The sequence below is a fragment of the Gymnoscopelus braueri genome (genome assembly GCF_963280865.1).
Source record: "Gymnoscopelus braueri genome assembly, chromosome: 10".
Classification (NCBI taxonomy): domain Eukaryota; kingdom Metazoa; phylum Chordata; class Actinopteri; order Myctophiformes; family Myctophidae; genus Gymnoscopelus; species Gymnoscopelus braueri.
This window is the reverse complement of record NC_137611.1, coordinates 28,918,712-28,941,135: the sequence shown is the minus strand read 5'-3', so window position 1 is coordinate 28,941,135 and position 22,424 is coordinate 28,918,712. Positions and strand designations below refer to the sequence as shown.

The following is a 22,424-nucleotide window of genomic DNA, read 5'->3' as shown; positions in this document are numbered from 1 at the left end:
CACCACCTCCAGACTGTCCAAAGATTGTTCATTTTATTGGCATCCCCTGCGGTCCCCCCTGCATGCCACAGCACTTAAGAGAACACTGGCTACTACAGACTGGTGGTACACCTGCAGCAGGCTATTGCACAGTTTGAAGGACCTAAAGGTTGAAGCATAATATTGCCATAGTGAATCTTCTTTTTCTTTCTTCTTCTTGCTAATTCCCATCAGGGGTCACAGGGGATCATCTGTTTCTGTCTAAATATTAGCCTATATTTTTATGATGAAACGAAAAGAAAAGAAAAGAAAAGAAAAGAAAAGAAAAGAAAAGAAAAGAAGAAAAAAAGCCTTTATTCTGACTTACACCCATGTATAGTATGTCAGAGTAAAGGTATGAGTCTGTCGACTATCAGACTTTTCATAGCACTGCTAAGTACAAACCCATGGCTCTTTCAAAATAAATTAAGTTGACAACCTCTGTTATTTTGCCAATAGTAACCAGTCCCAGTGCCACTGCCACCACCACCATGATGCATTTGGTGCTACAGCCATGCTTTCGGTTTTCTTTAAATTATGTAAGGTGCACGCCTCACAATTGTAATTCCTAAATGAAGCAAATTACGTACTTATAGAGGGATTGGGAGGATCGTGTTTAGATCTGGCCATGTCATGCCATGTCATTCATAAATCAGAGGTGACAAACCACAAGGGCATGTGTGTGGAATGGATTGACTATCAATGATATATTTTGGAAATAAAATAAGCTACTATTTGCCTGGGCAAAAAAAGATTGGGAGATGAATTGGTGTAAAGGTCCTTGCACACTGGTGCGTCTTTTCGTTGCGTTTTATTTTTTTTCATTGTTTTTTCAATTTTTTTCATTGTTGTAAAAAAAACGCAACGAAAAGACGCACCAGTGTGCAAGGACCTTAACGCAGAGTGCATACGATAAGCAACAAGTAAAGCTGTGTCGTTGTGAGGTTTGCGCCACTAGTTTCAGCACCAGGAGCTGTCCACTCGATGCAATACCCTCACCTCCATTATCCACCTTCTAACGACCCTCCCCCTCAGGTTTCCACACGCGATTTACGAAGGACGGAGCGGGGAGACAGAAGATTCACACAGAAGACTCACACGGACACTGGTGCACAGTTTTGAATGGAAGAAAGGGGCAAGATTCAATCGAAGACTTTTAAATGACTGCAAGAAAAATACTTGAATCAAAGGCTACAGTAGTTTCACCTTTGTCGTGGTGCATGCTGCTTCTGAACTGAACTGTGTCGCGTCTGAACTGTGTCGCGTCGTATTCGCCTACAGTGTTATATATATTCCAGAATTCGAAGCAATGCCATCTCACCTAAAGTGAGTTTTTCCTCGGTTTGTTTCTGTGGTAGGCTGTCAGCATAGCCTATTGGTGTCTTGGCTTGATTGAACGACTGTCATGACTTTGTGCTGTTTGAGATGTAACCCCGCAAACCATGACGAGCATTCCTTGTTTAATAAATCCATGTTGCTGAAACAACCGAATAAAGACCCTCAAGTGCTCGGAACATCAGCATAAAGGGTAAGATTATTTTTTTGTTAATGTTCTGGAGCCTACAACAGATATTACATAATAGGAAAATAATATTTCATTGAGCTCGATTTAAACAAATCCACGATCAAGATTTAGATATTAATTGGCTACATATTGTGTTCTTTGAAAGTATGAAATAAAGAAAACCCTAGATGTTAAATGTCATCTGCATTTGCTTGATTTAGACCTTTTCCCTGTTCATTTGGACTGATTTTGAGAGGGCGTTCGTTTGATGGATGAAAGGGGTCATTTGGCAGTACTAAAAGATCATGTTATTCCTCATGTGGCCTTGAATTAATGAGCCATGTCTCAGTACCATGCCTTATTGCGCAATTCTTATTAGAATAACAGAAAGACAAAAGCCCTTACTGATTCCGATTAGGCTACTTGTAATGTAGGCTAATATCTGAGGCTCCTATCTACTGCTGGCCATACTAATGGTCTAATGTTTTTCATTTTTTGCAGAAATTCACAGAAAATTTGATCAGATAAGCTATTTGGTGTAAGCTTGTAGACAATCACTGAGGGGTGTCTTCGAGGACAATTTATACTCTGTAATAATTTCCTATCTGGTGAATGATAGTGTACAGTGTCTTTTGTAGCCCAAGAGCATTTGAATTTTGAGTAGCCATGTCAAACAACAAAAGGGGCATGTCATTTTTATCAGCAATGATGCATCTTCTTTTTTCAGGTGCAGGTGATTTTTCATTGTGAACACTGGACACAATTTAGTCGAGGGTTGCCATGGGGAACAGTCTTTGCTGAACCATAAAAAGAGAAACAGCTGAAGAGAGAGAGAGAAAGAGAGAGGGAGAGAGAGACAGACATAGCCTTGCGGTGAAGACATGGTCCTCACTGAAAGGAGCTCCAGCACTTCTGTGCCTAAAAAGGAGTCCAAGAAGAAGAAAAGGAAGAAGTATCGCCCTCACAGCCTGCCCTCCCCGGCACTCTGCTGTGCCTGTGGACTGTGCATTATGCTGGCTGGAATCAACATCACCCTGGTGGGGGCATTTGCCTTCAGCACCCTGGTGCCTTCTGCCAATCCTCCCATCATCATTGGGCCTATTCTACTTCTAGTGGCCTTTTCCTTTTTCGGAGCCTGCTGCGTGTGCAGTCGCCTGCCCCCTGCCCAGGGTTTGCGTGGATCTAAGGTGGGTGGCAGGGGCACAGGGATGATTGGGCGCAGTGGGTTTGCTGGAGGAACAGCGTTCGAAATAGAAACCAGTGAACACACATTGCAGGACACAACCGCAGTGCAGCTCAGCCCCACACCCTCCCCTGGCTCGTCCCGGGCATCCAGCCCTGAGCGAGATGGTCATGACACTGCCCCACCTGGGCCCTGCCAGCCTTTTGCCACAGAGTCCAATGGTCCTTCTTCTATTTGTGCCATTGCTTCCTACTCAGCCTCCACAACTACAGGAGGTGCAGTGAAGCTTAACTTGCCACGTGAAGAAGTGGCCACCTAGTGCAGACCAAACTGACATACCACTGTAGGAACCTTCTGCCAGGACTTGCTAGCTATGTTTTATGCTGGTTTATGTGTCCAACAGTTTCCATGAAGTATTATTTTGCTGCTATATATCAACCATTTTATGTTGTTCTTGTCCAGCCAACCAGTGATTAACATGCCATGTTAACTACAGTATGGGCGTTATGAAACATTTTAATGTGCAAATGTAGCCACGCCCTTGTCTCTGGTCCCACTTTGAAGAGGCCGGCCTCTGAAGGTGGTCTGTACAGGAGACAGGTGGTGATTATGTGTTCTGCGGTCTGCTCAGGCTCGCCACACTCGCGTGCTGCGCTGTCTACCAGGTCCCACTTCTTCATAGTTGACTTGAAGCAACCGACCCCAGTATGCAGGCGGTTCAGCAAAGTCCATTGCCGGCGTGGTAGATCTTCTCCTATGATGCCATCTCCCGGGTCACTGGTGTAGCGGTGGATATGTGAGGGCCCGGCTGACTCCCACTCCTGCTTCCAGGATGCCACCAGCCATACGCTTGTAGACAAGTCCTCAGCGACAGAACGGAGCATCTCTTGTGCCGCCTTGTTGTACTGATGGCGGGACTTGAGTCTGTTTGGCGGCGCTGCTGTCATTGTAGTTTCATGCAAGGAAGCTTATTTAAGGAAGGGACACCAACATCGTTTTCTCTATCCAGCAATTTCAGCCGGCAGATTCGTCGCATTGGGTGCCAAACTCACACCAGAAGTTCGGTGAAATAACATTGGAGTCTATGAGAGCTGGCTAGACAGCTTATGAACAAACACTATTTCTGAACGATTGAGACCTTATACTCGGCTCATGAAAATAAAAGATAACACATCACACATTGTTTTCTGCTGTGTTGCTTTTCGACGTGTAAACTGTATAATTTTATAGAGGTATCTAAAGAGCACAAAGTACGTTTCTGAATGTGCCAGGTATCGCGAGACTGTCCACCATTTCCTGTCTGGCAACCAAATCTCGCGATATCTCAGAGACAGAAACGATACCTGCCGCTGTTTAGATGCCTCAATAAAATTATGTACTGTGCACATCGAAAAGCAAGTGATTAGAAAACAACCTGTGATATGTCTTCTTTTATATTCCTGAACCGATTATATGACAAAGGTCGCAATCGTTCAGAAATAGTGTTTGTTCATGAGCTGTCCAGCCGGCTCTTATAGACTCCAATGTTATTTCACCGAACTTCCGATTCGACGAATCTGCCGGCTGGAATTGCTGGATAGAGAAAATGATGTTGTGTCCCGACTCCCTTCCTTAAATAAGCTTCCTTGCATAACACTCCATTCACTGTCATGTATTTCATCGAACTTCCGGTGCTAGGTTTACCCATGAGCGTCATATTGCATCCCCTGCGGCTAGCGCGTCCCTTCCTTAAATAAGAGATTCCTTGGTGATATGTAGGATATACCAGTGCCATGTACAGTATCTGGGCTTTCCTTGCCAGGTTGATGGTAGCAGGGTCAATTCCCACACGGACAGGCAGGTGGGCTTCAGGCAGCCGGTTATAATCTGTAGAGCGTTGTTGATGGCAGCATCAACCTTCTTGACATCAGGTTGGAGCACAGTATTCGGCTGCATTTGTCATGAATGATTCTGTGTATTCTTACATTTGCTTTTTTTAAGTGTTATTGTGTATATAGTATAGGCACCTGGCAGCATAACTACGGATTTTTGGTAGTACAGTATGTCTCTAATTTTGTTTGTACTGTATTTTCAATCATGACACTTGAATTAATATGTTTTAATGTCATTTCCCAAGTAATGTTCTGTAATGATGTAGCTTTGTGTTTTTTGGATGCAGTTGATAAGTGGAAAAGTGTTGCTTAGTCAAAATACCTGCAACTATGATATTTGTTTTGGTACAGTATGACTTAACAGAGGCTGGGCATGTGGTACCAACGTGACCATCTGAAATATACAGTACTCACCATTCTCACAAACATTGATTCACTGTTTGCATGGTTTGTATCTTAATGGTCTGATGGTGATGTACTGTTTTTGAGAGACATAAAACACTGTCTTTTAACACTTGCTTTTCAAATTTGATATGGCATGGCAATTCATTTGTTCACCCATATTTTAAAAGATGTTGACTTTGTGTGTTGAAGTACCTATACATACAGTGCAAATTTGTAAAGCATGTGTCACTGCCAGCCAAGATACAGTGTTGTGTGGGGACTTACAATATGTACAGTATTCCCCATCACTGTGATAGTCTCCTCCTAATTGATTGGCCAAGAAAATACACCCTATCCTAATTTCCTATTTTAAATCAATGCTGCATTTGACTGAGATCTCAGGATCAAACTAACGAGGGCTATATGTGCATTATTTGGTTCAGAATTTATTTTCCATATTGTTAGGGATGCTCTAACTGTGATGTTTAAATGCATATCCATTACAAAAAGTTTGAAACATCACTCTACTGATAAATATGTAAATGTTATTATATTCTGTCTCATTTTAATCTCGGTGTCAGTATTGGCTGCATGTAGTCAAATTGCTGAGCTCCTATTTAGAGTGGATTATTGGCCAATTGCATTGAGCATTTGCATTATATTCTCTCTCATTACTTAAGATACTATTGAAACCCCACCACAGTTGTCAAACCCCCACACAATTGTCAAACCACGCTGAAAATGAAAAAGCATTTTACTGAGTTTGTTTTGACAGAGAACAGGTGTGAAAGTTAACATCATGATGTTTCTGGTGATCTGGTAATATTATTGTATATAACACTTCTTAGAGCCTCTGAAACTGGAAGAGATTTAATATTTTTGTGAAATTTGTTTATTTGAAGAGATATTGTGTCATATGTGAATATTTCAAAAAATATGAATAAAAACAACGTTACAGTACAACACAGAGCTGCTTATTATGTATAGACATGGCATGACAGTGTGCTCTTGTTACATGGCATATTATATATCATCATGAAGTGGAGTAAATAAAAATGTGTTGAGTTTTGAGTGTAGTTGAATTCATGCATTAAATATTCAATGAAGTGCTCCGAGCATGATAAACTTCAAAGACATTTTTCATCACAAGAGGGTGATTAGTTTATACAGCGGTTGGTTAAAACATGCTCAGCAAGACATAAAGATTGCATGTTTTCTCACATTAAACAGAGAAGGGGTTAGCTTACAGTATGTTAGCCACAGTTGAGTGTATGCTTATAAGTTGACTCTTACAATGCTGATACTATTGGCTGAAGTGATGCAAGCATGAATGAATGAATGGTTTTATTTTAGTGTCATGCCACCTTGTGGCCCATCCCTAATGGGATTATATGACACCTTTTCCAACATAATAACAATATTCAAAAGAAAAAAGTCTGATACAAACAATGGTTACCAATCATTGCTGATCATATACAATATAAATACCAACAGTATCTATTGAAGGACTAGCAAGTAATAGCATACTGTTGAGTGGCACACCTGTTCTGAACTACAGGCGCTCAGACAGCCCTATATGGCCTTTTGTTACTTTATATCTACTGTCCATGGTGCAGCATGGCCAACGAACAGATCCAAAAGAGGCTCATATTGAACCAACATAGGTGTATCAATGAACATATGTATTCAAAAATAACAGCCTGTTCTCTGAGTTAGGGCATGTAATTTAGGTCCATAACACAGGCATAGAGCATAGACTGTATTCACATGAATTATAGGCTATGATAATAAAACCACTGAACAGTGCATACAGAGGTATATTGTGGCTCTGTTTAGGAACAGAAAACATAACAATTGAGTAATTGTTGGTAGAACATGACCCTGAAAGAAAACAGATGCCAATGGGAAACAAAGCTGGTTAGAAAGGTTGTTGGAAATTATCTATCTATCTATCTATCTATCTATCTATCTATCTATCTATCTATCTATCTATCTATCTATCTATCTATCTATCTATCTATCTATCTATCTACAGTATCTATCTGTCTGTCTGTCTGTCTGTCTGTCTGTCTGTCTGTCTGTCTGTCTGTCTGTCTGTCTGTCTGTCTGTCTGTCTGTCTGTCTGTCTGTCTGTCTGTGTGTGTGTGTGTGTGTGTGTGTGTGTGTGTGTGTGTGTGTGTGTGTGTGTGTGTGTGTGTGTGTGTGTGTGTGTGTGTGTGTGTGTGTGTGTGTGTGTGTGTGTTCTCAATTCTTAAAAATGCAGCGATTGATGAGGATATTCTCATCTTCACGGTAAAGGCACACCTCCAAGTGCTGCCAACCAAACTGAATCTGTCCATCTGGAACCCTAATAAACATGACTCTTACTGCCTACACCATGGACAGTATCAGACCATAGAGTCCATGTCCCATATATTAAATGGTTGTAATGTTTACAAAGGACTGTACATAGCAAGGCATGACAGAATTGTTGACATTATTACCAAAGATGTGTCACCCATGTCTGATTCCTCTGTTGTGTTTTACAAAAACTCCTGTGTGAAACCAGAAATGTTTCAATGCAATGACCCCCATGTATTTGCAAATATAACAGCTAATACACCAGACGTCATTGTGATTGACGAGAACAGCAGAGAGGTTTTGTTATTGGAAGTTGGCTGTACTTTTGATTCAAGTTTAGAGGAAGCTTTCCTTACTAAACAAGTAAAATACCAGCCATTAGTACAAGCCATTATACATCTAGGCTATAAGTGTCAGCTCATTGTTTTTATATTTGGCAGCTTGGGCCATGTCCACAGGCTGGTGGTCAGGGGCTTGAGGATTATGGGGTTGTCCAAGTGTAAGGCAAAGCAGCTTGCAAAATATTGCTCAGTCTCCTCCATTATAGGCAGTCGATATATTTGGAGGAGAAGGTGCTTCCTGTACCCATAATTTTTCTCTGGTGTGTATGACCAATGTTAACTGTGAATAAGTTCATGCGCAGTTGTTGTTTATATTCTGGACTTGTTTGGACTCAAGCACTGCACATGTTGTTTCAAGTGAGTGGGAGATCAGAAGCAACTGAAAAATATTTGTGCCCTTGTAATGTATTTTATAAATGTGGACTCAAATAAAGAAATTGAAATGTGTGTGTGTGTGTGTGTGTGTGTGTGTGTGTGTGTGTGTGTGTGTGTGTGTGTGTGTGTGTGTGTGTGTGTGTGTGTGTGTGCCTGCGTGCGTGCGTGCGTGCGTGCGTGCGTGTGTGTGTGTGTGTGTGTGTGTGTGTGTGTGTGTGTGTGTGTGTGTGTGTGTGTGCGCGCGTGCGCGCGCTCAGTGAAATTGTATTTTAGCCGCTCTACACTGTCATTGCCACTAGATAGAGCTGGAGATCCATAATTGGAAGTTATGCATACCGTAAATGTCGTTTGAGATAGAGCCAGTAGATGTCAGCAGAGTATAACTCTGGGCTATTGGCTATGAGAAAAGGGTGTGTGGGAGAGATGGGGAGAATGGGGAGTCAGGAATAGGCATAGCCTATACGAATATGAATACAAGGTCTTATAATGTATGACCTACATAACCAGGAGTGACTATTAGCTGCAAAGGTCAACATAGAAACTGTAGACAAGCTGTAATATATCAAGCATGTTTTGTAAAATTGTGCCTAATCAGTACTATCACTGATATAGTTCTGACTGGCAGCCACAATTGATTGCTCAAATTTCACCAACAATATCGGTCTTGTTTTGAACACAATGCTAGGCATACTTGTGATGGGGTTCGTTAGGCCAATGTGAAGCTCTATTGATAACGTGAACTCAGCTGATCGCATTTTTATGATAGACGGCCTTCATATTACTTAAATTTCCCACTGTCCAGTGTCGAAGGCTCATAATCAAGGCATGATTGAGAAAATGGAATGGCTTCCAGTAGAGTAGCCTAACTGGTAATCAAGTAGGCATGCAAAATGGTAAAATGCTCTCAGATTATATAATATCATACTATAATTTTCATTATAGCATCACAACAAGAAGATACTGTAGCCTACTGATTGATTGTGATTGGACCATTTCTTTTTTTTAACCATTATGCCTACATTATTTTTCATAAGAGTTTACTAGCTATATGATCTGGCGAATAATGTCCCAAAGCTGAAGACTGCCTCGAGTTGCAAATGCTATGGATAATAAAATAGACCCTTTTCCACAGCAGTCATTTTGATACGTAATAGTAGGGTAAACACAGGTGTATACAGCCTGCAGGTCATTTGCCGGAACAGGTTAGTTACATGTACAGGAAAGGCTCTGCTATCGCCTTCCAAATTGAACTGAACCTTAATTAGTAGCTATCATTGGTAACACCTGTGTTAAGCCTGCTATTTCGTGTCGGTATGGCTGCTAAGAAAAGGCAGGCACCAGCGGAGTCAGGTGTGGAATGTATAAGTCAGACCCAGAAGAATTATTGAGTTGTTTTTGTGATTAAATAAATGTTTCTCAAGAGCTGTTTGAGAATGACCAACTGGTGGTTCATCATGTAGCAAATGATTTACTGTCTAGTCAGAGAGGTGAACGGGGTTGTGGGCTTGAGGAGAAGAGACATTCTATATTTGCATGCTTGCTCTATAAAGGCCAGGGTGACGAGATGTGGCTTACTGCTCCAGTTTAGTTTTACCCCTCAGCCACGGCAACATGCCTACTACAGCACTGTCACGTGTGTAAGAGCCCAAAGAGATAACCCTATCTCTGTGTGTGTGTGTGTGTGTGTGTGTGTGTGTGTGTGTGTGTGTGCTTGCGTGCGTGCGTGCGTGTGTGAGTGTGAGTGTGTGTGTGTGTGTGTGTGTGTGTGTGTGTGTGTGTGTGTGTGTGTGTGTAACTCTCAGAGTTATGGGGGTCCTACCTTGATACCAAAATAATTGACGACCAATTAGTATCATTGGTAACACCTGTGAAGGAAGTAAGGAATGGGCCCAATTACTTTCCAATATGGCTGTTGTGCATATAGCCTAATCAGAAAGGACAACTAATGAGCACATCAACTATTGTTGTGATCACCATTCGCTGACTATCTCTGAAGTCGTGCGATGAACACACGCTCAACTAAAGACAGACGCTGACCTAAGCGTTTAAACTGAAGTTTTCTCTGTAGGGTAGTTTCGATTGTAGCGTAATGCCTTCACAAAAGTCTGAAGTTGGACTAGCTAGTGCTACATCTTTTGTCATAAGTGCCACTGCTTCCCTGGCAATCCCTGCTGTAACAACGCTGTTAGGAACCGCCCGTCTCCTTTCATGTCATGCATCAGTGAGATATTGCGCACACACAGACAAGGCACAGCTACTCGTGCGCACTCACGCACATGCACGCACACACATTGATTGCTTAATACTTTATTAATGTGTTTGTTTACAGTAGGGCAGTGCAGTCAAAAATGATAACAAAAAAGCCCCCCCCCCACACACACACACACACACACACACACACACACACACACACACACACACACACACACACACACACACACACACACACACACACACACACAGCCCACCCATCCATCCAAACTGCACATGCACCCTGCAGTCACACCTGCAATCACAAGCAAGCAGCCACAGTCTGGTCTGAACACAAGCTGTGAGGGGTTTCGTGGTGGGTGGACCCCGTACTGCCCATCCGCTCTAAACCGGAGCATAGCGGTTTCTGATGCATTGCATGTGTGTGCATGTAGAGTGCATGTCTGTCTGTGCGTGAGAACTCAGACGATTTGAATGGTTTGGTGAGATGAGGGGGAAGGAGGGAGTAATCAAGCAGAAAGGATTAGAGGAAGACGAGCCGCAGAGAATAGAGAGAGAGAGAGAGAGCTGAGAGAAAGAGAGAGAGAGAGAGAGCTGAGAGAGAGAGAGAGAGAGAGAGAGAGAGAGAGAGAGAGAGAGAGAGAGAGACAGACAGTGGTTATGTAATCTAACCCAGTTCATTCTGCCTTACTGGGTTAGATGGGAGGACAGAAGAGGGATTTGCAGGAATGGGTGACTTCTATAATGGATATGTCTTTCATTGGGTAGCCCATTTATTCTCAACCCTTTTAATGATGATGATTATGCATTAGGCCACGGACCCCCATTTGATTTTTTTTTTTTAATCTCTGGGACCCCAAACTACACTGTGAAATCCTAAAATGTAATTTAACTTTGTGTACACATTGAACCAAATGGACCAGAGAGGGGTCGATTTCATTTAGCAGGGGACCCCCTGCAACCCCCTCAAAGACCCCTGGGGGTCCCCAGACCTTTCTCATCCCAACCAAGGCGTGGATTCTAATCTGCATTTTCTGTTTCATTTTGTGCCAGTGTCATCAGGAACGACACCCATCAATAACTGAAATGCATTAACAGTTTAGTAAGTTTAAGCACAGGGCATGGAGACAACACATTAGATTTTTACAATGCTTATATGGTCTCCTCAATTGTAATAGTTTAGTGGGCAAAAGGTGATCACAGGTGGTGGTGAACTTTATGAACTGACTGACGTCTCTTGGAACAGTAGCCTATCTAGTGGTCCACGTCGTAAACTATATGGGGCTATAAAAGGCCACAAAACGAATGGGCTGTGAAACACTAACCTATGGTTAGTTAGTTTAATCTTATCATGTTACAAATTCTAGCAATGCTGTTGATCAGAGAGCATACAAAAGGCACTGTTTTGGGATGTTTTCGTTTAACGTATGCCAAGGGTTCCCAAACTTTTCAGGCCCGCGACCCCCCAAAATAATAATATTTGAACTGGGGACCCCCCACCCTGACAAGCACTAGTTTTGACAGATAAATATTGTGAAAATAGCCGAACTACAAGCTCACAACGCCTTGTATCTGCGAGACGTTGTGAGCTTGTAGATCGGCTATTTTCACAATGTTTGCCCCTTTCTTACGTAATATTTGACCATTTGGCCAATTTGGTATTAAAAAGGTCTTAAAAGTAATTAAATTGTATTTTGTGCAGAAATGTGCAGATACCCTGTACACACTTATACTGTATGTTGGTTTGTTTACTGTTGAGTGAGAAAACAATGTTGCACATCAAGCTAATCATCTGGGGACCCCCAAAATAATTTGGGGACCGTTCGGGAACCACTGCCGTATGCTAGGCATGGGTAAACCTTCTTCCATTGGTCTCTATGACAGAAGGGGGGGGGGGGGGGCAACATGGAGAATAAAGCTCCTTACAGATCTGGGGGGAAATGATACAGGGTATTTTGATCAGAACCCCTGAGGGTCTTAATAGTAATGCCACAGTGCTCTGAATACAAATGACCACTGACAATGTCCAACTTGCCACTGAGCCTCTCTTTTCAGCCCCCATCAAATGGCATTTTATTCAAGTGTCCGGGTTGTTGCATAACCTCCCTTTGTGTGTGTTCACAAGTCTACATGTGAGTCCTGGGAGAAGAAAACATAAACAGTGTGTGTGTGTGTGTGTGTGTGTGTGTGTGTGTGTGTGTGTGTGTGTGTGTGTGTGTGCGTGCGCGTGCGCGTGCGCGTGTGTGTGTTTGTTTTTTGGGGGGTTCAGTTCCGGGTGGAAGGGGGGGTCGGGGGGGGCTGCCCTTTCTCTGACATTGCAAAATAATAGTGTCACTATGGAGATTGTGAGTTTAGTTTGCTGGTTGTTGCGTGAACGGCAGTGACGCTGTGGCATGCAGATCAATCCGTTTCCTCTTTGCAAAGGTCAGCCTTCAGTTGTTTCAATGAAATTCAGTTCCCATGCACTTGGACTGGGGTGAATCAAAAGTCTAATTTTGATTCACCCAAGTCCATCATCTGTGTGTTTTTGACACATTGAATGTTCTTTCCAGGCAGCCCGCTTTTAGGACAAACAATCAATACCCACACACCAAAAATAGAAGGGTCTTTGTGCCAATATTTGTGTGTTTGTACAGGGATGCTATGCAATGTGAACCTCTGGCCTTTTGCACAAAGTGGGCCATGCATGGCACGTTGTCAGGGCTGGTGCATGCACAAGTCCTGACAAGTCTTGGGAATACCTTTATCTACAATGATACATAATAAGTGTAAGGACGGAGACAGCCATGTGCTATAATTATTGGGAAGTGGAATCAAATTGGAAAATCAAGTAGAGATTTCCTGGTGTGAAGAAGGCTGGGTAAACAACATGCCATGCTACTTTTTGTCCAGCAGAGGACTCTATGCTTCGAAGAGCCACTGGAAAAACAATGAATGAAAAAAGCCTTTTTGAGGGTTCAAAGCATCTAGAAATAGCTAAGGTTTACACTCAAAGAAACCCTATGTATATTGCAGTCAACCACTACAGCAAGAGAAAGCAAAAAAAGGCTTTGTTTTTGTCTCGTGTTGTTGTTGTACAGATATCGATGTCAATGTTGTTGATATGTCTCTGCAAGTATTTTTATTTTATTTTCACATGCACTTACAGTACAGCTGTGCCAACATTGCAGGCGGTGAAAATATTGCTCTAGTCGACACAGCAGTGTGATAACAATAACAATACAATAAAATTAATACAAAATAATAAAATATAAAATTATATTTACTCCGTAGATTGATTGTGAAGTGGTTATATATATGGTTATATATATGGTTATATATATATATATATATATATATATATATATATATATATATATATATATATATATATATATATATATATATATATATATATATAGAGAGAGAGAGAGAGAGAGAGAGAGAGAGAGAGAGAGAGAGAGAGAGAGAGAGAGAGAGAGAGTTTACTGTCAATGCAGCCACACACACACACACACACACACACACACACACACACACACACACACACACACACACACACACACACACACACACACACACACACACACACACACACACACACACAAAGTATATGAGTGTGTGTGTGTGTGTGTGTGTGTGTGTGTGTGTGTGTGTGTGTGTGTGTGTTTGTGTCTGTGTGTGTGCTTGTGTGTGTGTGTGTGTGTGTGTGTGTGTGTGTGTGTGTGTGTGTGTGTGTGTGTGTGTGTGTGTGTGTGTGTGTGTGTGTGTGTGTGTGTGTGTGTGTGTGTGTGTGTTTGTGTGTGTATAGTTACAAAATACATAATACAAGTCACAAAAGTGGCTTCATTGAGAGTAAACTGAACAGTGCAGTATTCTTCTATAAATTATGCAAACCTGTGTGCATGTGTATCTGTCCCTCACGTATCTTGAAAACCATCTGACATCAAATTCAGTGTGCGTAGCACCGAGGACCTGAGGGAGTGCCGTGCCCGGACAGACAGACAGACAGACAGACAGACAGACAGACAGACAGACAGACAGACAGACAGACAGACAGACAGACAGACAGACAGACAGACAGACAGACAGACAGACAGACAGACAGACAGACAGACAGACAGACAGACAGACAGACAGACAGACAGACAGGTACAACGGGAATTGCTAGTTTCTATATCCTATATTGAAATTGGCTTCTGGCCGGCGGGCGGATGGATCTCTGATGTCACGCTCATGTCACCATCACTCAGCCATAACCATATAAGGACTTCCCAATGCAGCTACGCCCAAATATGGAGTGTGTTGTCTAACCTCAATGTGTCATCATGGCATCAAGGCAAATAAATCAGTCAGCTCCATATATGGGCACAAAAGGGGACATGCCCATATATGGTCATATACTAATGACATCAGGGATCTCCATATATGGAAATAAAATGGACAAGAATTCTCGATGTGAGGGCTGCGTAGCGGCCCGGACCTCTAGTATCTATAAATGCACGGAATCTCACCATCCGTATCCTTCTGTTTGCGTATCCGTCTGCCGACCCCCCCCCCCCCCACACCCCACACACACACATCTTGAGATAAGAGAAACTTGGTGTGTGCATCGAGAACCATCCAACCGATCAACTTCATTGTCTGTGATCATGAGTGAACAGGGAGTACAAGAAGGGGCTGAGAATACATGCTGGGGGGGGGGGGCAGTGTTAGGAGTCAATGTGGAGGTGCTGGTGCAAATCTGCACCACCTGAGGTCTGCCTGTCAGGGAGTCCAGGATCCAGTTGCACAGGGAGGTGTCGAGTCAAGGTCTCTGAGCTTGGCGATGAGCTTGGGGGCAGTGAGGAGGTGATATGGGCTTTGACTAGCCACACAAAGAACTTTGTGGTGACTGGTGTAATTGGTGTAATCTGTTGCAACTGGTGTAATTGCAACAGGGCAGTAGTCATTCAGGCAGTATACAAATAACTATGTACTGTATTGTACAGCCCAAAGTTGCTGTTATGCTGTTGTGGCTTTGTAATGCTAGGTTTTTACAGGTCATATCGGTGGTGAAAGACTCATAGGTAGTTTTGCACTTGCCCGCGTATAACACAATACACCTCTTAAATAGTATAGTATGCTGAGTGATCCAAGCAACCTGAGACTCATGGCGAATGGACCCTTGCTTAAATGTGAGGCCTCATCTACGCATGCCTAAGCTAGACTAGTGTTATGTAACAGGTGTTCACTAGGTCTCCCATAAATAAATAATGGCAGGCTGATCTTTGATGGACTCTAGCATCCAATGTGCCATGACAAAATACCCACTACACAGCAACAGCCTCCCCACAAACCCAGAAAACATTCCTCAAAGTACTTACAATAGTTAAAAGTCCCTTTCCTGCTGGGAGAAAAGCACTGATTGAGTAGATGGCTGGTGGTCAGTTGCCACCTGTGGAAGAACGGAAGCTCTCCATGCGTATCCGACAGGCCGCTTTTTAATGGCAGGCCGGTTTGCCATGGCAGCGGCCTTCAGCACGCATAGCAGTGTGGGGTTGGCCGGTCTGTGTCAGCACTCATTACCGTCCACAACCTCATCGGATCCCCCTTCCAGGAGTCCCTTAGAGAGGAATAAAAGGGGGATGCTTTACACTTTAATGACTTTCCCACAGTGGCTCTCCAAAACAACAGCTCCCGTTAAATTGCTGTGCCTTGGCTGAGGCTGGAGGAGAGTCCCCAGCACTGAACAGACTGAGGGGGAATACAGAGTCCACTGTCTGTCCACTCTGTAGGGCCAGCCAAGAGGGGGGGAATAATCAGCCCTTTATGTGGCATGGGGCCTAGGGACAGCCTCAGCATTGTCCCCCCCCACCTCCTCCCCTCTCGCCCTGGACTGATTGTTCCTCTGCAGGCAACATGTGGTCACGTTGTGACACCCCTTCACCCTGACCCAGGGTTTATGCGTCTATGCAACTACCTTCCCCCATACTCTCAACCTCTTCTGCAAGAAAACAGCATGCGGTGAGGATATGCGGAATGAATAGAGAGTTTAGAAGAAAGAATAAGCAAATAGACCAGGGGACCTACCTCAGAGATCATAACTCAAGCTGCAGGAGACAAATGAGGGCTATGTATAACTCTTTTCTTTGTGCAGATTTATACTACTAGAGGTTTTAGTCCAATTATGGAGATCTCAGTATCTGTCGGTCCCTATATATGGAGATCAATATATGGCCATATATTGGCATGCCCTATTTTGTGCCCATATATTTGTTTGCGCCTGATGTCATGACGACACATTGAGGTTAGACAACACATTCCATATTTGGCCGTATCTGTAACAACAACAACAACAACGACGATGACAACTACAACAATAATAATAATAATGCATTTGATTTGTATTCCACTTGTCATTCACAAGGAATCACAGAGTGCTACATAGTTAAATACAAAATCAAACAAAAATAATAACAAAAGGTAAAAAACAGGGTTAAAAATTGTGTCACGCACAAAAGGATATTGATGACAATAATTACACAAAAGGAACATGCGTTCCCGACTTGCATCGCTCCGAATTGCATTGGATCTCCATATATGGGCATAAAAGGGACACAGACAGACAGACGGGTAAAACGGGTATTGCATAATTGGAGCGGCATGTGTTAACAACTTGCATTGTTCCTGACTTGCATCGTTCCTGAGTAGGCGCCCTAGTAAATTGCAAATATCAACATGCTGTATGTCAGTTTTGTATGTATATGTTTTGATAAGCTTGATCCAATAATGATTCACAGAAAATGTGGTAACAATCTGACCTACGCTTGCCTGCGTATGGTTTACCTTGGCTCGCCCCTTTATTGTACTGTACTGTCAATGGCGTCAGATCCTTGACTGTCCCAAGTGATGAGTCAGCAATATGTTGTCACTCCTTGCATTACATCATCTCTTCTAGACCTATGCAATGGCACGCTGTTCGCAAAACCACGCACCCAATTGTAATACTTACTTTGAGTCTTTTCAGCTTTGAGTAATGCTGTGCTTGAGCTGAACACCATATCTTTCAGATGCTGGCGAACAAGGCCTGACAAAGTGGATTACAGTTAGTAATGGTGTATGTAATAAAACATAATCCCCACTGTACTTGTCAACACTGTAAATCCTCACTGAGCCAGATATGCACAAGCAGACCCCAACCTGTGTGTGTGTGTGTGTGTGTGTGTGTGTGTGTGTGTGTGTGTGTGTGTGTGTGTGTGTGTGTGTGTGTGTGTGTGTGTGTGTGTGTGTGTGTGTGTGTGTGTGTGTGTATGTGTGTGGGTGTATGCGTGTATGCGTGTGTGTGTGTGTGTTTGTGTGTGTGTGTATGCGTGCACGTGCACTGTGCGGGCATGCATTTGGGCATGCACGCGTGCATGTGTGTCTGTGTGTGTGAAAGAGAGAGACTGCGTGTGGCCCTATCATAGGCTTATGGGCATGGCAAGTGGCCTCAGGCCTGTGCGTAAATGTTAAGTATGTTTACTATGTGGGTGTGTCTCCCTACACAATACTCCCTCCCTTTGTTTGGAAACCATGGTGACACGTTACTATTGAGAATACTGACGTAAAAAAACAACCCAACAACAACTGTATGTAATAGATTGCTGGCACCTATCCATTCACTAATCGGAATGGGTATTTAAGATGGCAGACCAGACTCCCCAAGCCAGAGTATCAACTCTTATAGTCTTAAGTCTTCAGCAGCAAAGGTACTGTAAATGCACTACTAACAATATTGACTAGGTAGTTAAAGACCTCCTGTTCTGCTATTGTCTTGCATGGTGTGCTGTTACACCTCACACAAAGAATTCAAGCGTACATGGAACTTCTCCTTCTCTTTTTAAACGGACTACGGTAGTACAATCACTGAGTGGCTAGGATCATCCCATTTGAGGGACCACGCAAGTAGACAAATGAGACACAGGATGGTTGTGCAACATATGGGTATTTATTTACCAAAAATAAAATAAAAAATACATGGGTAAACGAAAGCCAAGGAAAGCGCAATTGAAAACATGAAAGTGAGTTTCCCCAAACAATAGCTTAACAGCACCTTGCTGTGACAGGTCACAGCAGTGCTCTTGATGAAGATTTTACTGGATGTTTCCTGGCAAGTTTCCACTTCATGTTGAACCCACAACAGGCCATGAGCCTCCTTCACTCTATACAATCTGATTACGTTTTATTCAACTCTAGGGAAGCATGAGAAAGAGTGAGAGAAGAAAGAAAGACATTTCCTTGAGAAACTTGAAATCAGATAGTCTATTTGACAGAGATTGTGATAACAAACAGGTTGAAATCCAGACAGACAAACTGACTGTACCTTTGTTATGGTTCAGAGGGCAAAAGTCTAAACTAATTTGGGTGTCTAAAGGCCTCTAATCAATGCGTAGCACATCTGCATTTTAAAACCGCTGATGCGTTCCGCCACCTAGACAAGTCTGCATGTAAAGCCAGCACAAGGAAACAGCTGTTTCCTTAGCTTATTCTGAACCAGGACATGGCCAAAGCTGACTCATGAGAAAGAGTCACGGATAACCCTTGCCATAAAAATATAACATAAGACTATATAAACCCACTACAGCCTGATGATGACAACGGACAGATGTAATCATTTATATGTCTCCTGTGAATGAGAAAGTAATGATGACTATATCTGCTTCGCTTTTAAAGATATCCCTGAAAGCCATGCTGCTCTTTACACCCAACTGAACCAAAGTGGTTTGAGCCGGCCGAGCACGGCACTGTCACTAGTGGAGTTAAAAAAAAGATAATAAAATAATAAAAATAAAAATATATTGTATATTCACTCAGTTGAGTTGAACTCAGTTTTCCCCGGCGTCAGCGTCACTAGCCCTATGATTGACATATGCCCAGCCTTGTGACACAGTGTGATCTTGATGTCAGCATAATCACACTGCCATAAAGAGATGCTCCATTCATACAAGCAGACAATGGATGGCTCCTTCCTTTGAGCGTGTGTTATGAGATATTCCTCGGGTCAGTAAAACAATTCACTGGTTTTTAAACTGCTAGTCATGACACATACTGTAAGTGGGTCACAGCAGGGGGCAGGTGGACCATGGGATGGCCACAATAAACCTTGTGAATGTTATGCTTGACACTGTTTTTAAGTTTTTAGTACAATTTCATGCACTATTTGTGAATTTGTGTATCATTGTTATAATTTGCATTAAGGGTTACATATCTGTAAACTATCTCAAAATATGAGTGATCTTGATCTTGTCTTTTACTATAGTATGTTTGAAGACGGAAATATGGTCTGCATGCACGCCCGCACACACACACACACGCACGCACGCACGCACGCACGCACGCACGCACGCACACACACACACACACACACACACACACACACACACACACACACACACACACACACACACACACACACACACACACACACACACACACACACACACACACACACACACACACACACACACACACACACACACAGGTTGGGGTTTGCTTGTGGATATCTGGCTCAGTAAGGATTTACAGTGTTGACAAGTACAGTGGGGATTATGTTTTATTACATACACCAAATATGAATATTGTATTGATGATGAACAATACATAAATAAATGTTGATAATCAAATTTTGTGGACATCACAGCTCTCTTTTATCTTATTTTCTTTTTTTAAATGGCTTTGCTTCACCAAAAGTTCCTGTGCGCATGTTTGGAAAATAGCACTTGTAAAGTTAAAGAAACAACAAACTAATGACATTACATAATGTCCAAGAAGTAAAGACTACTTGACTTTAAGCGGTGGGTGTGTACAGAGGGATTCACATCTGCTACCAGAGCTTTATCCCCTTGTTCTGCTAGAGCAAACACATGCTTGAGCCGATCAGTGATTGAGGATTTTGTTGCGAGAGTAATAAACATTTCTTTGAGTTTGGTCAACTACGCTGGGTGCTACCGTATGTGCAATGACGTCTTAAATAAAACACTGCAGGACAGAGGGAATTACTGTAAGAAGGCCATCATTCAATTTCTGAAATTCCATACACACGTTATTAATGCTTCAGCAGCGATTCTATAGAAAAAATAAATAACTTAAAAAATATATAATAGGCCTACTACTACTACTAGCAATAATAATATTAATAATGCTAAAAACCTTATACACTGGTCTGCAGGGGTTGACCACATGTAGCCTATCTTTCTATATATCAAACTCAAATGTGAAGAGTTTCTTCCATAAGGAAGGACACTGAACTATTTTAAACAGGGATTTACATGTGCAACTTTCCGGTTTTCACCTTCCAGTCTGTTGCTGGCTGCTGTACTGTACCTGGTCTACTGGTGCAGAGAGCACCATCAATAGGCTTATGGGCATCAGCCCTTAATGAGGATTTGTACACTCCAGTCCCCCTGTCAGGAACAATGACCCAGCTGTGTGAAGTCCTCTTCTCTGCACTAACCACTGAGTAAACTTTTGTATAGTAGAATACAGCGGAAATGACGGCTCTGCAAACAGGTCACTGGAGTGCTAATGAGCCCTCAGCTGTTGTAATGCATGTGTGTTATGACCACAGATGGATTACGTCCGCTACACAGCTCTTATTTAGTGTACGTACTGCACCAGGAACACAGGAGAACTCAGGTGTTCAGGAGAAGTGGATGAGAACTGGGGCTGTTGGAACTGGAGTCTGGACACTACAAAGCGGTGCTCACGTGTTTAGACACATCATAGATATCATCGCTCAACGGCAAATTACTGCTCATTTGATTTAATTCATTTTGCAAACCTTCAGGCTGGGGTGCCTGAACAGGGGAGGTTTGAAGTTTCAAAGAGGCTTTAGCCGCTCTGCTTATAATGAAGCCATTGAGGACTGATGAGGCTTTTGCACACTATGAATAAACAAACCCTCACGCTCTTACATAACAGTTAGCAGGGCTAGCTCCAATTATCATACAGCCATTGACAATAGACTTTGGATAAGCATTTCATTGTGTCAGATTTGGTTTCACGTTGTTACCCGTGATGGATTTGGCAATTTAGTGAGAACCCCTATCTATCTGCCTCTCCACCACAAACTTTGAATGACACATGCACAAGATTTCTCTCTGCTTGGATGTAGCCTCAATTCAACATGCTTCACATAATATAGCCATGGACTACTAGTGGTCCATGGCATAATTACAGGTGGTCCATGGGAAAACGTTCAAAAAGGCAATAAATATACGCTGTAAAATGTATTGAAATATATTTATATAATATTTAGTACAAATGTTTTAAATGAAAAGGTGGGGTGTGGTGGCCCTTTTTCAAGATTGCTTAAAATATGTTAGTGGTCCAGAGCTCAAAAAAGGTTGAGAACCAACCACTGTTCTATGCCTCTTTGATTGATTGATTGATTGATTGATTGATTGATTGATTGATTGATTGATTGATTGATTGATTGATTGATTGATTGATTGATTGATTGATTGATTGATTGATTGATTGAATACTTTATTAGTCAGAAATGTAAACAGCTCGTGGTACAGTCAGACGTTAAGGCTAAAAGGATAACACAAAAAAGTCCTGGGGACTTGTTTCCAATGTGGTCCTACATGTATTCTATTCATCAACATAGCATAAACAAATTACAATAATACATGTCATCAACAAATACAAAACACTATGTGTGCAAAGGAGAAAAGGGAAAAACGGCGGCAGTGAATGACACCTCCTTTCGATGGGAATTTGCATTTACCTTGTGGTCTCCTGATAGATATATATGTTATCAAAACGAAACATACTCCCTTTTCTGTGGAATGTCTTGACCTCCGACTTCCCAGTAACTGACCACATTGATGCGTCATCTTACTGTAGGTCACGAGGTCATTTAGTGCACTGTTTCTCAACAAGTGGTCCATGGACCACTGGTTGTCCATGTCATAATTACAGGAGGTCTATGTATTTATTTATTTTTTATTTTTTTATCCCACGATTTTGTAACCCCTATTTTACACCCAGTGCCAATTGTCTATGTAATCCTGGGCACCCACTCCCTCTACCAACCTAGGGAGGCCAGGGCCAAGCTCATGCCTCCTTCAATGCATGAGAGCCAACTGACCTTCTTATCACCTGACAGGGGAGAGTTTCCCCGGTAGGACGTAGCGCGTGGAAGGAACGCGTTATTCCAACCAGTTCCTTTCCCCTCCATCAGGCGCCCCGGC

The 22,424-nt window shown here is 42.5% G+C and overlaps 1 protein-coding gene across 1 annotated transcript; it reads left to right on the top strand.

The window, feature by feature from the left end:
• Window positions 1–2,403: 2,403 nt before the first annotated feature.
• On the top strand, window positions 2,404–3,024 carry tmem275a (transmembrane protein 275a; the record flags this gene model as incomplete). Its single annotated transcript, XM_080439536.1, has 1 exon — window positions 2,404–3,024. One exon carries the CDS (start codon window positions 2,404–2,406, stop codon window positions 3,022–3,024), a length of 621 nt encoding a protein of 206 aa, XP_080295662.1.
• Window positions 3,025–22,424: the final 19,400 nt, after the last annotated feature.